Source organism: Pseudophryne corroboree, chromosome 4 (assembly GCF_028390025.1).
Source record: "Pseudophryne corroboree isolate aPseCor3 chromosome 4, aPseCor3.hap2, whole genome shotgun sequence".
In the NCBI taxonomy this organism is placed as follows: domain Eukaryota; kingdom Metazoa; phylum Chordata; class Amphibia; order Anura; family Myobatrachidae; genus Pseudophryne; species Pseudophryne corroboree.
In genome coordinates this window covers 688269948-688284189 of record NC_086447.1, presented here as the reverse complement: position 1 = coordinate 688284189, position 14242 = coordinate 688269948, and the positions used below count along the sequence as shown (strand labels likewise).

At 45.7% G+C, this 14242-nt stretch overlaps 1 protein-coding gene across 3 annotated transcripts in view; it reads right to left on the bottom strand.

Annotated features, from left to right (window-relative positions):
- Positions 1–289: 289 nt before the first annotated feature.
- Positions 290–14242, bottom strand: part of SHPRH (SNF2 histone linker PHD RING helicase) — a 372150-nt gene continuing 358197 nt past the window's right edge. Inside the window, exons 28-29 of one of the 3 annotated variants that reach the window (XM_063917889.1) lie at positions 11185–11265; positions 290–3347 (exon numbers count right to left, since the gene is read on the bottom strand). In XM_063917889.1, coding sequence (XP_063773959.1) covers positions 3254–3347; positions 11185–11265 — 175 coding nt within the window. In that variant the 3' untranslated portion in view covers positions 290–3253. The remainder of the gene's footprint in view (positions 3348–11184; positions 11266–14242) is intronic. The other 2 variants (XM_063917888.1, XM_063917887.1) reach the window with 2 other exon arrangements.

Sequence of the window (14242 nt, the reverse complement as noted above, 5' to 3'; positions counted from 1 at the left end):
TTAAAGAGAACTGGACCAAGTACAGATCCCTGGGGTACTCCACTGGTAACATTTCCCTCCATAGATTGCACTCCATTAACTACGACTGTCTGTTCCCTATCCTGCAACCAGGTTCTTATCCATTTAACTGATTTATAATCCACCCCCAGGCTTTCAAGTTTATTTAGCAGTCTGCGATGTGGGACAGTGTCAAATGCCTTACTAAAGTCTAGATATGCTACATCTACAGCTCCCCCTTGATCTATTATTTTCATCACAGAGTCAAAAAAGTCAATAAGATTTGTTTGGCATGATCTCCCACCAGTAAATCCATGCTGTTTTGGATCCTGTAAGTTGTTTGATTTAAGATATTCCACTACTCTTTCTTTTAATAGTTTTTCCATTACTTTCCCTACTACTGATGTAAGGCTTACTGGTCTGTAGTTACTTGCTTCTTCCTTGCTTCCACTTTTGTGCAGTGGAACTACATTTACTCTTTTCCAGTCCTCTGGAATAGCACCTGTATTTAGTGACTGGTTAAATAATTCTGTTAAAGGTGTAACCAGCACATCTTTTAGCTCTTTTAGTATCCTTGGGTGTATCCCATCTGGTCCCATTGATTTATCCACTTTTAGTTTTGAAAGTTCTGTTAGGACCTTCTCCTCGGTAAATGTATTTTCATCTACCTTATTTTTATGAATGTCCTTGCAACTTAACTGTGGCCCCATCCCTTCTTCTGTAGTAAATACTGAGCAAAAATAATTATTTAGGTGATCTGCTATTGCATTGTCTCCCTTCACCAAATGCCCACTCTCTGTCTTAAGTCTTATTATTCCTCCATTTGATTTTCTCCTTTCACTTATATACTTAAAAAAAGTTTTGCCCCCTTTATCTACTGACTAGGCCATTTTCTCCTCAGCTTCTGCCTTTGCACGTCTGATCACTTTCTTAGCATCCTTCCGTCTGTCCAGATACACCTCTTTGTCGTTATTATTTTGAGTCTGTTTGTATTTCCTAAAAGCCATCTTTTTTGCTTTCACACTAGTTGATACTTCTTTTGTGAACCACACTGGCTTCCTTTTCCTGGTGCTTTTCCTAACCATTTTGATACAAAGGTCTGTTGCACTTAGTATTGCACTTTTCATTTTTTTCCACCTCTCCTGCACTCCTTCCAAGTTCCTCCAGTCTGCCAATGAATCACTAAAACATCTCCCCATTTTTGCAAAGTCAGCATTTCTAAAATCCAACACCTTTGTTTTTGTGTGACAGGAGTTGGATCCTGTCTTTATACTAAACCATACTGCTTGATGATCACTGGATCCCAGGTGCTCACCCACATATACATCAGATATCCTATCACCATTTGTAAGAATTAGATCTAATATTGAGTCTTTGCGAGTGGGCTCCCTCACAAATTGCTTGAGAGATGCTCCCTGTAAGGAATGTAGAAATTTGCCACTTGTAGCTGAACTTGCAAAAGACCCCTCCCAATTTACATCAGGTAAATTAAAGTCTCCCATGATTATGACTTCTCCCTTAAAAGCCATTTTAGAGATGTCCAACAATAGGTTCCTGTCCAAATCCTGCCCCTGGCCTGGTGGTCTATAGATCACCCCAATGCGAATAATGTCCTTCTTCCCAGTTTCTATGGTGACCCAAAGGGCCTCAGTTTTGGCTCCAATGTTATGATTTGTCCCTAATTTCATGTATTTTGGTAGCAAAACAAAATAATAAAAATAATACTAGGACAGCATGCATTACACATAAAATAATAAAATTTGGAACAAAATCAATGTTGGGCATGAAAATAATCTAATCAAATTCAGGGTTAACGTTTAAAAGCTTTAATCTTAATCATAACAAATATAACAATAAGTAAAGGGTTTGGGTATAGGTGACCGGCGTTTGGGATCCCGCCGGTCACCATACCGACACCACAGGTTCTATTCTGACTATATAGGTGTCGTGGACACCCACGAGTGGGAATAGTCCATGTTAATCGGCATGCAGACTGTCGGGATTTTGAGAGGTCTGGATGCAAGCATCTGTATTGTGACCGGCGGCCTCTGACCGCTTGGTCACATAACTACATCCCAAGAAAAGATGCGCACGAACCCCGATGTTTTGAGTCTAATTCTTCATCGTGTTTTGGCAAAACCACCCTTAAGTGTTTTGGTTCGGATTTCGGTTTAAAATCAATTTATAAATTATCATTCATTGATAAAAATCGATAAAACCAGCTAAAATCATGTAATTTTGGCAAACCAAACCCCGAAATTCAGATTTAAAATTCGAATTCCGAACTGCTGGAAGATTCAAACCAGGAATCTGTTAAGATACGGATCTCTTCGGGAAATCCAGACAACGTTTTGGTTCGGATCCACAGAATTCGGGTGGATTCAGATTTCTCGAGAACCGAACTGCACATCTCTAACATCACAAGTCTTTTGTTGTGGTTGGTATTATTAAGTTATTAATTTACATTTTGGAGTAATATATTCTAAGGGTTAAACCAGAATCAAAGCCAACTACTGTATTCTACAATGAGTAACTGGGAATTTCTTGAAAGAAGTGGGGTATACTGGGTCCCAGAAGGAAGAGAGTGAGTCGATACAGAGTGGATACAAAGAAGGGGAAAAAAAAAATTACAAGTAATTTTAAAGCTAGAAAGTCAATATGACTTGGGTAGGTTCCATCTGATTCCAAACTGTAAACTTTGGAGTATATGAAATAGCCTGCGAGTTGCAGGCAGCCGCAAGGTGTTGGCCATTTAGTCGCTAGATTTAAAGTGGCAATTTTTAAAAGGGCAACACAAAACCTAGTTTTGCCTTGTAAAGAATTGTCGCTTTAAATCTAGCAGATAAAGCAACGACATATTGCGGCTGCCTGCATCTCGCAGCCTATTATATATAACCCTTTGATTTCATGAAACAAACATGGAAGATATTTTTCTTGGAGAGCATGGAGCCCTTTTATCGACAGCTTTACATAAAAGCAAGCCTTGTCCCACAGCTGCAGATCAGATTTAAAAACACATCTAGCAAAATAGAAAATATTGCTGAAAGATGAAAAGTTTTTCTTTTACAATATTTCACCATTACAAACATATTAAACATTTCTACAGAGAATACAGCTACAGCACTTTGTAGTATACTCAGTCACTGGTGGTCCTATAACTGCATGCTATAGCAGGGGAAGAGTTTATAGAAAAAGGTGCAAGATTCTGGGAATGTGTTACTTAAGAGCTCAGACCAATGTTTCTAAAGTTGATTCTTTATTCAAGTTCTCTTTCTTCTGAAAACAGGTCTGCAAGGTCAGCCACAGTCAGGACGGAAGCCTCAGACTGCTTCATTGATGTACTTGTGTGACTGGAACAAAAAAAAAAAGACATGTAAGACTCAATACTAAAACCAAAACTCCCAAGTGGCAGGGGTCATATCAAGGTCATGGGTGTTATATTTCAGCAACCAAAAATAGTATTTGGAGTGGTTAAATAGGACAACTGCCTGGGGCCATCAAACTAGTGAGACCATAAAGGAACAGAAATCCAGCATTAATCCTAAAGCTGACATACACATACATACGAATGTGTCCTCTTATATCCTTGCTGCAGTCACGTTAAACACCCCTTGAAGCCAGCTGTGGCTATATACTTGAAAGACCATCATTATTGGGCTACTCCCTGTATCTTAAGAGTGTCTATAAATAGTGTATGCCTCTCATGCCCATGCATCCCCAAGTGTGCCTCTGTGTCCCTCCCCCCACCCCCAAGTGTGCTTCTGACACACCGTCCACAGGTGTGACTCTGACCTCTGCTCCTCATGTGTGCCTCTGAAACCATCACTCCCCATGTATGTGACGTTCGATCCGCGGGACTGCACATCTCATCATAGTCGACACAAAACATGCACGATGTGTACATGATGCAGCTTATGAGGAGTCTAAATCGTACACCATATCGACCTAATGTATGGCCAACTTTTGACTCGTACACTCAAGGCTGAGGGGTTGCCACTCAGAAGTATCATGGATGAGCAGAAAAAAACAAGTCAGTATTCAACACTGCATAACTGAACCTAAAGATGGCAAGCATACTTTTTTCTTTATTAAAGTATTTTGACTTTTTCTACCTGCTATACTTGATGGGTGCACTTTGTATGGTGAAGCCCCACAAGAATTAATTCCTGGGTTCATCCCCTCTATGATGTCCTCATCTTTCCTCTCTATTGCAACTCCAGGATCCCCTCCTAGGTTCGCTCCTTTCATACACCTCACCATCTTATCGCAGCCTGGCATGACACGATACCCCCTCCCATACTTACCCTGGTGTTCGGTCCTCCTCTCCTAAGGTTGTCCCATCTCATTCGCAGCAGGGGAAAGATGAGGGGTTCCCTGTCTGTTTTATCTGTATTGGGCCCAAAAAATGTCTGATGGCAGCCCTACTAATTTTTATGGTTGACTGACTTTGCTTCTGGCATACAATGCATCCAGAAAGTATTCACAGCGCTTCACTTTTTCCACATTTTGTTATGTTACAGCTTTATTCCAAAGTGGAATAAATAAATTTTTTCCCCCTCAAAATTCTACACACAATACCACATAATGACAACGTGAAAATAAGAATTTACTTACCGATAATTCTATTTCTCGTAGTCCGTAGTGGATGCTGGGGACTCCGTAAGGACCATGGGGAATAGCGGCTCCGCAGGAGACTGGGCACATCTAAAGAAAGCTTTAGGACTAACTGGTGTGCACTGGCTCCTCCCCCTATGACCCTCCTCCAAGCCTCAGTTAGGAAACTGTGCCCGGACGAGCGTACACAATAAGGAAGGATTTTGAATCCCGGGTAAGACTCATACCAGCCACACCAATCACACCGTATAACTTGTGATCTGAACCCAGTTAACAGTATGACAACAGAGGAGCCTCTGAAAAGATGGCTCCCAACAATAATAACCCGATTTTTGTAACAATAACTATGTACAAGTATTGCAGACAATCCGCACTTGGGATGGGCGCCAAGCATCCACTACGGACTACGAGAAATAGAATTATCGGTAAGTAAATTCTTATTTTCTCTAACGTCCTAAGTGGATGCTGGGGACTCCGTAAGGACCATGGGGATTATACCAAAGCTCCCAAACGGGCGGGAGAGTGCGGATGACTCTGCAGCACCGAATGAGAGAACTCCAGGTCCTCCTCAGCCAGGGTATCAAATTTGTAGAATTTAGCAAACGTGTTTGCCCCTGACCAAGTAGCTGCTCGGCAAAGTTGTAAAGCCGAGATCCCTCGGGCAGCCGCCCAAGATGAGCCCACTTTCCTTGTGGAACGGGCTTTTACAGATTTTAGCTGTGGCAGGCCTGCCACAGAATGTGCAAGCTGAATTGTACTACAAATCCAACGAGCAATAGTCTGCTTAGAAGCAGGAGCACCCAGCATGTTGGGTGCATACAGGATAAACAGCGAGTCAGATTTCCTGACTCCAGCCGTCCTGGAACATATTTTCAGGGCCCTGACAACATCCAGCAACTTGGATTCCTCCAAGTCCCTAGTAGCCGCAGGCACCCAATAGGTTGGTTCAGGTGAAAACGCTGGAACCACCTTAGGGAGAAACTGAGGACGAGTCCTCAATTCCGCCCTGTCCGAATGGAAAATCAGATAAGGGCTTTTACAGGATAAAGCCGCCAATCCTGACACGCGCCTGGCCTAGGCCAGGGCCAACAGCATGACCACTTTCCATGCGAGATATTTTAACTCCACAGATTTAAGTGGTTCAAACCAATGTGACTTTTGGAACCCAAACTACATTGAGATCCCAAATTTCCACTGGAGGCACAAAAGGAGGCTGTATATGCAGTACCCCTTTTACAAACGTCTAAACTTCAGGGACTGAAGCTAGTTCTTTTTTTTTTGGAAGAAAATTGACAGGGCCGAAATCTGAACCTTAATGGACCCCAATTTCAGGCCCATAGACACTCCTGTCTGCAGGAAATGCAGGAATCGACCCAGTTGAATTTCCTCCGTCGGGCCTTACTGGCCTCGCACTCCGCAACATATTTTCGCCAATTGCGGCGATAATGTTTTTGCGGTTACATCCTTCCTGGCTTTTGATCAGGATAGGGATGACTTCATCCGGAATGCCTTATTTTCCTTCAGGATCCGGTGTTCAAACGCCATGCCGTCAAACGCAGCCGCGGTAAGTCTTGGAACAGACAGGGTCCTTGCTGGAGCAGGTCCCTTCTTAGAGGTAGAGGCCACGGATCCTCCGTGAGCCTCTCTTGAAGTTCCGGTTACCAAGTCCTTTTTGGCCCATCCGGAGCCACGAATATAGTGCTTACTCCTCTCCATCTTATCAATCTCAGTACCTTGGGTATGAGAGGCAGATGAGGGAACACATATACTGACTGGTACACCCACGGTGTTACCAGAGCGTCTACAACTATTGCCTGAGGGTCTCTTGACCTGGCGCAATACCTGTCGAGTTTTTTAATCATGTGGACGACTTCTGGGTGAAGTCCCCACTCTCCCGGGTGGAGGCCGTGCTGAGGAAGTCTGCTTCCCAGTTGTCCACTCCCGGAATGAATACTGTTGACAGTGCTATTACATGATTTTCCGCCCAGCGGAGAATCCTTGCAGCTTCTGCCATAGCCCTCCTGCTTCCCGTGGCACCCTGCCTGTTTACGTGGGTGACTGCCGTAATGTTGTCCGACTGGATCAACACCGGCTGACCTTGAAGCAGAGGTCTTGTTAAGCTTAGAGCATTGTAAATGGCCCTTAGCTTCAGGATATTTATGTGAAGTGATGTCTCCAGGCTTGACCATAAGCCCTGGATATTCCTTCCCTGTGTGACTGCTCCCCAGCCTCGCAGGCTGGCATCCGTGGTCACCAGGACCCAGTCCTGAATGCCGAATCTGCGGCCCTCTAGAAGATGAGCACTCTGCAACCACCACAGGAGGGATACCCTTGTCCCTGGTGACAGGGTTATCCGCTGATGCATCTGAAGATGCGACCCGGACCATTTGTCCAGTAGGTTCCACTGGAAAGTCTTGCGTGGAATCTGCCGAATGGGATTGCTTCGTAGGAAGCCACCATTTTTACCCAGAACCCTTGTGCATTGATGCACTCTTGGTTCGGTTTTAGGAGGTTCCTGACTAGCTCGGATAACTCCCTGGCTTTCTCCTCCGGGAGAAACACCTTCTTTCTGGACTGTGTCCAGGATCATCCCTAGGAACAGAAGACAAGTCGTCGGAACCAGCTGCGATTTTGGAATATTGAGAATCCAATCGTGCTGCCGCAACACTACCTGAGATAGTGCTACACCGATCTCCAGCTGTTCCCTGGATCTTACCCTTATCAGGGAATCGTCCAAGTAAAGGATAACTAAAATTCCCTTCCTTCGAAGGAATATCATCATTTCGGTCATTACTTCAGTAAAGACCCGGGGTGCCGTGGCCCATCCCTACGGCAGCGTCTGAACTGATAGTGACAGTTCTGTACCATAACCTGAGATACCCTTGGTGAGAAGGGTAAATTTTGACATGAAGGTAAGCATCCTTGATGTCCCGAGACCTCATGTAGTCCCCTTCTTCCAGGTTTGCAATCACTGCTCTGAGTGACTCAATTTTGAATTTGAACCTCTGTATGTAAGTGTTCAAAGATTTTAGATTTTAGATTTTAAAATCGGTCTCACCGAGCCGTCTGGCTTCGGTACCACAATAGTGTGGAATAATACCCCGTTCCCTGTTGCAGGAGGGGTACCTTAATTATCACCTGCTGGGAATACAGCTTGTGAATGGCTTCCAAAACTGCCTCCCTGTCAGCGGGAGACGTCGGTAAAACAGACTTTTGGAAACGGCGAGGGGAATATGTCTCGAATTCCAATTTGTACCCCTGAAAATATTACCTGAAGGATCCAGGGGTCTACTTGCGAGTGAGCCCACTGCGCACTGAAATTCATTGAGAACGGGCCCCCACCGTGCCTGAACTTGTAAAGCCCTAGCGTCATACTGAGGGCTTTGCAGAGGCAGAAAAGGGTTTCTGTTCCTGGGAACTGGCTAATCTCTGCAGCCATTTTCCTCTCCCTCTGTCACGTGCAGAAAAGAGGAACCCTTTTGTCCGCTTGCCAACCAGGACTGCGCCTGATAATACGGCGTCTTGTTTTGAGAGGCGACCAGTGGTACATCCCCTTTTTTTTTTTAAGGCAATACTTCCAAATGCCGTTTGGAATCCGCATCACCTGACCATTTTACTGGTAGAATTGGACAACGCACTTATACTTGATGCCAGTCGGCAAACATTCCGCTGTGCATCATGCTTATATAGAAATGCATCTTTTAATTGCTCTATAGGCAATAATATACTGTCCTTATCTAGGATATCAATATTTCCAGTCAGGGAATCCGACCACGCCAACCCAGCACTGCACATCCAGGCTGAGGCGATTGCTGGTCGCAGTATAACACCAGTATGTGTGTAAATACATTTTAGGATACCCTCCTGCTTTTTATCAGCAGGATCCTTAAGGGCGGCCATCTCAGGAGAGGATAGAGCCCTTGTTCTTACAAGCGTGTGAGCGCCTTATCCCCCCTAGGGGGTGTTTCCCAACGCACCCTAACCTCTGGCGGGAAAAGGTATACTGCCAATAACTTTTTAGAAATTATCAATTGTTATCGGGGGGAAACCCACGCATCATCACACACCTCATTTTATTTCTCAGATTCAGGAAAACTACAGGAAGTTTTTCCCCACCAAACATAATATTTTTTTGGTGGTATTCATATTATCAGAAAAGTGTAAACATTTTCCATTGCCTCAATCATGCAATGTGTGGCCCTATTGGAAATCACGGTTGTCTCTTCACCGTCGACACAGGAGTCAGTATCCGTGTCGGCGTCTGTATCTGAGGTAACGGGCGCTTTAGAGCCCCTGTATGAGACGTCTGGACATGCACAAGCTGAGTAGCCGGCTGTCTCATGTCAACCACTGTCTTTAATACAAAGTTGACACTGTCACGCAATTTCAACAGTACATCCACTCAGGTGTCGACCCCCTAGGGGGTGACAACACTATTACAGACACTCTACTCCGTCTCCACATCATTTTTCTCCTCATACATGTCGACACAAACGTACCGACACACAGCACACACACAGGGAATGCTCTGATAGAGGACAGGACCCCACTAGCCCTTTGGGGAGACAGAGGGAGAGTTTGCCAGCACACACCAGAGCGCTATATATATACAGGGATAACCTTATATAAGTGTTTTTCCCTTTATAGCTGCTGTATTGTTTATACTGCGCCTAATTTGTGCCCCCCTCTCTTTTTTAACCCCTTTCTGTAGTGTAGTGACTGCAGGGGAGAGCCAGGGAGCTTCCCTCCAACTGAGCTGTGAGGGAAAATGGCGCCAGTGTGCTGAGGAGATAGGCTCCGCCCCTTTCTCGGCGTCCTTATCATTCGTTTTTCTGTATGTTTTGGCAGGGGTTAAATGCATCCATATAGCCCAGGAGTTATATGTGATGCATTTATTTTAGCCATATAAGGTTTTTATCGATTTATTGCGTCTCAGGGCGCTGCCCCCCCCAGCGCCCTGCACCCTCAGTGACCGGAGTGTGAAGTGTGCTGAGAGCAATGGCGCACAGCTGCGGTGCTGTGCGCTACCTTATCTGAAGACAGGATCGTCTTCTGCCGCCGATTTTCCGGACCTCTTCGCTCTTCTGGCTCTGTAAGGGGGCCGGCGGCGCGGCTCCGGGACCCATCCAGGCTGAACCTGTGATCGTCCCTCTGGAGCTAATGTCCAGTAGCCTAAGAAACCCAATCCACTCTGCACGCAGGTGAGTTCGTTTCTTCTCCCCTTAGTCCCTCGATGCAGTGAGCCTGTTGCCAGCAGGTCTCACTGAAAATAATAAACCTAAACTAAAACTTTCACAAAGAGCTCAGGAGAGCCCCTAGTGTGCACCCTTCTCGTCGGGCACAGAAATCTAACTGAGGCTTGGAGGAGGGTCATAGGGGGAGGAGCCAGTGCACACCAGTTAGTCCTAAAGCTTTCTTTAGATGTGCCCAGTCTCCTGCGGAGCCGCTATTCCCCATGGTCCTTACGGAGTCCCCAGCATCCACTTAGGACGTTAGAGAAAAAAGTTTTTGGGAGATTTTTGCAAATTTATTAAAACTAAAAAATCACATGTACATAACTATTCACAGCCTTTGCCATGAAGCTCAAAATTGAGTTCAGGTGCATCCTGTTTCCACTGATCATCCTTGGGATGTTCCTACAGTTTAATTGGAGTCCACCTGTGGTAAATTCAGTTGATTGGACATGATTTGGAAAGGCACACACCTGGTACAGAAAAATATATGCTGCTTTGAAGGTCCCAATGAGCACAGTGGCCTCCATTATCCGTAAATGTAAGAAGCTCAGAACCACCAGGACTCTTCCTAGAGCTGGCCGGCCGTCTTAACTGAATGATCGGGGGAGAAGGGCATTAGTCAGAGAAGTGATCAAGGACCAGATGGTCACTCTGTCAGAGCTACAGCATTCCACTGTGGAGAGAGGAGAACCTTCCAGAAGGACAACCTTCTCTGCAGCAGTCCACCAATCAGGCCTGTATGGTAGAGTGGCCAGATAGAAGCCACTCCTTAGTAAAAAGCACATGGCAGCCCGCCTAGAGTTTGCCAAAATGCACCTGAAGGACTCTCAGACCAACTTCAGGACAACTCTGTGAAAGCCCTTGAGTGGCCCAGCCAGAGCCCAGAATCCAACTGAACATCTCTGGCGAGATCTGAAAATTGTGCACCGACGCTTTCCATCCAACCTGATGGAGCTTGAGAGGTGCTGCAAAGAGGAATGGGCGAAACTGCCCAAAGATAGGTGTGCCCAGCTTGTGGCATCATATTCAAAAAGACGGTGCATCAACAAAGTATTGAGCAAAGGCTGTGAATACTTATGTACATGTGATTTCTAGTTTTTTATTTTTAATAAAAAGAATCTCAAAAAAACTTTTTTCACGTTGTCATTATGGGGTATTGTGTGTAGAATTTTGAGGGAAAACTGAATTTATTCCATTTTGAAATAAGGCTGTAACATAATAAAATGTGGAAAAAGTGAAGCGCTGCGAATACTTTCCGGATGCACTGTACACATAGCTAAAAAAAACAAACTTTTTTTTTGTTGCCATTTTATATGTAATTGGACATTAATATGAATACCTCCTATCAACGGCTTTTAACATTGCTTGCATCCTTTCTTCAATTGTTGCTTTAATCAAAAATCGATGAACTATTGTAGCCCTGAAAATAAATGAATAAAAACAAATAAATAAAATACTTTAGGTTCTAACATATCTGCATGTTAAACAAAAATATGCCCTTGAAAAAGTGAATAATTCCATGGTTAGGGACTGTATTATATTTCCTAGGGTACGATACGGGAGGTTGACACTCACTGTGTGTAACTGTGCTGGTATTATAACTTTAAACAGTTAAGTGGCATGTTTGAAGTAATAACACCTGCATGGTTAACATGATGTAAGCATACCTCACAACTTTATGTCCGCGTGAGGAGGGACATATGGGCGTGCGTAGCGCACGCGTCCGACCGAAAAGGGGGCATGGCTTCATGGGAGGGACTGCGATCGTGAGCCACGCCCCCGTTTTCGTCGCTGAGGGGGCATGCCCAGCGCTCTGTGAGCTGCTAGCACCCCCCCCCCTCTCCTCCTATCTCCATTCACCGCTGCTCTGCTATGCAGAGCAGCGAGTGCAGGAGCCTCCCAACTGCCCGCCCCCATCACGGGACGCTGCGGCCCGCGGGTGAGACAGCGGGACAGTCCCCCAAAAAACGTGACAGTCCCGCGAAAATCGGGACAGTTGGGAGGTATGTGTAAGTAGTATTCTAACAGTGTTGGGATCCTGGCTCAGGTATTGTAACACAGACTTACTCACTGTCACATAGTGTGTGTTGACCTCTGACCGCATCTCCATTTACTAGTTAGAAACTGCATAACATTTTGTGATTAGACTTAATTTTAAAATAAGGGTCCGTCAATAGTTACAATTCCATACATTCAAAGGAGCAATAGTGATAAATGACATAAGTACTATTATTGCCATTTATATACAGCACCAAAATATTACATATTAATGAGAAAACTAAATTTAAATGATTACAAATACAGTAACATACACTAGGGTCGGAAGAGTAGAAGGTTTCTCAAGAACAATGTAACTGACAAGGATAATCTAGCCAACCAAATCGCTACAAGCGACAACATGAAGTTAAAAAAGATTAGGCTAAATATAATAGGTTGGGCTTTTGTGACAAGTTTTAAGTCGCAGTGAGTTTCACTGACTTTTAGCAGGTAAAAATTACAAACTCACCAGTAAGTCGCCAGAACGCTACAGAAAATTGGCTCTGGCCATAGATTTTCCTGGGATTATGCATTTTTAGCTATCTTTCCAGACAGAACATACAGAGGTGTCCTCATACACCACTGCTGCACTTGTGCCAAACAGCCCCTCTTGCCGCGCCAGGTCCTGTGAGAACCTTCTAGCTTCGGGCATCTATTTTGCATATTTTTGCCAAAAATGTATCTTAGCAAACAATGCAATGCAGTTGGGACAAACCAGGAGACTGTACTGATTAATTTGATATGCAACACTTGAAGTGCTATTTTTTCAGCAGGAACCCAGTTCCTCTCATTAAATGTGACATAATCAGGAACTGGGTTCCTGAACCTGTCCTGGGCCAAAATGTATTTTCCATACGATAAGTTTTATTTTAAAGTCCATTTTGAGTGTCTTCTTTTCTAAAATCAGTCTATCTATAACCTTTTTTTAATAGCTCCACCCCAAGACCCAGAGTTCCTGAACCTATTTTTCCAAAAATAGTACTGGACACTTGTATATCTGTGTGCGACTGAGTCTCTGACTCTGTATATGAAGTGCTGCAATGTAGCAGCTGCAGTTTCTGTTTCAAAAACAAGTTCTACCCTACTTTATATACAGACTCAGTCACGCACTATATTCAAGTGTTATACTGGATATCAAATTAATCAGCAGTCTCCTCTTGAATTCTAGTCGCAAGTTGGCAAAAAAGACGCCAGATGTTACCAGAGTTGCTCAGGACCTGGAGGCTCACTCATGCCAGGAATCTCATTATACAAGGCTAGATGTACGACGGCACATCTGTAGTAAAGAGCCACATTAAACATATGTATTACGGGGGGCGTGGCTTGGACGTGGACCGGAGTGGCTGCCTGGCCTTGGAGCTCCGCTTCCAGCCGTGGAATACAGCCTGCCCGGACATCGGCACCCGGTCCCCCCTGCCTCTAAACAATCACTGAGCACCCCCAGCCGCCGCTGATACTGACCGGAGGTCACCGGGAACGCCCGCTGCCTGCCGTGGAGAAGACACGCTTTGAGGCCCTCACAAAGCCCCGACCCGCGGCCCAGAGTTTGCCGCCGCCGGACCCGCAATCTTCCGGCTCCCTGCTTGTGCACCCCGGACACAGCTGGTCTTAACCGGACGCAGTGCAGACAGGCCCTCTCTGACTCCCAGGCTTGGGAGTCTACATGACGCAGCGGTATTGGAGCTTCTTCCTCCGTTTGGCTCCCTGCAGGTACTGTGCAGCGCTGCAGGCGCCATCTTGTCTTCTCCATAAAAGCCATACTCCTAGTTGCAGCTTTCCACAGCTCCTGCTTTTGTGCCACCTTTATCCCTCCTAGCCCGCTCAATCCCGTTTTTTTTTTGCCTCCCCTGCCCCTCTCCTACCTTCCTTTGGTCCCCCCACTGCTAAACACCTGCAGCCGCGGAGTCGGGGAGCAGTGTAGACGCTCCCGCGGATTGCGGCCTGCATCGTGTGTACGAGCCGGGGCCTCAGGGCGCACCGCGTTGGTGGCATCTGGACCCGACTCCTTTCCCTGGACATCCCTGGCCTCGCTCAGCCCGCGACCGCTGCCGTCACGGGAAGACCTGCGCTAGGAAGACGCACTGTGCCTTACCACCATGACGGCGAGTCCCGGCGGCCATCTTCCCGCTACTGCTACAGGCGGCCTCGTGGGATCGGAGGGGAGGACACCACTGCCACATAGCCAGCTTGAATCCTGGTAAGGTGTACCTCCCTATCCCACCTCTTACACTTCTAATCGCTGGTTATCAGCCTGACCCACGTGGCGAACACCGGCGGGGGCTTCCTGCCTCCCCCCTCAGCCGCCCGGAGAGCTCAACTGCTACATATATATATATAGAACCCTGGCACCTCGCTCCCTT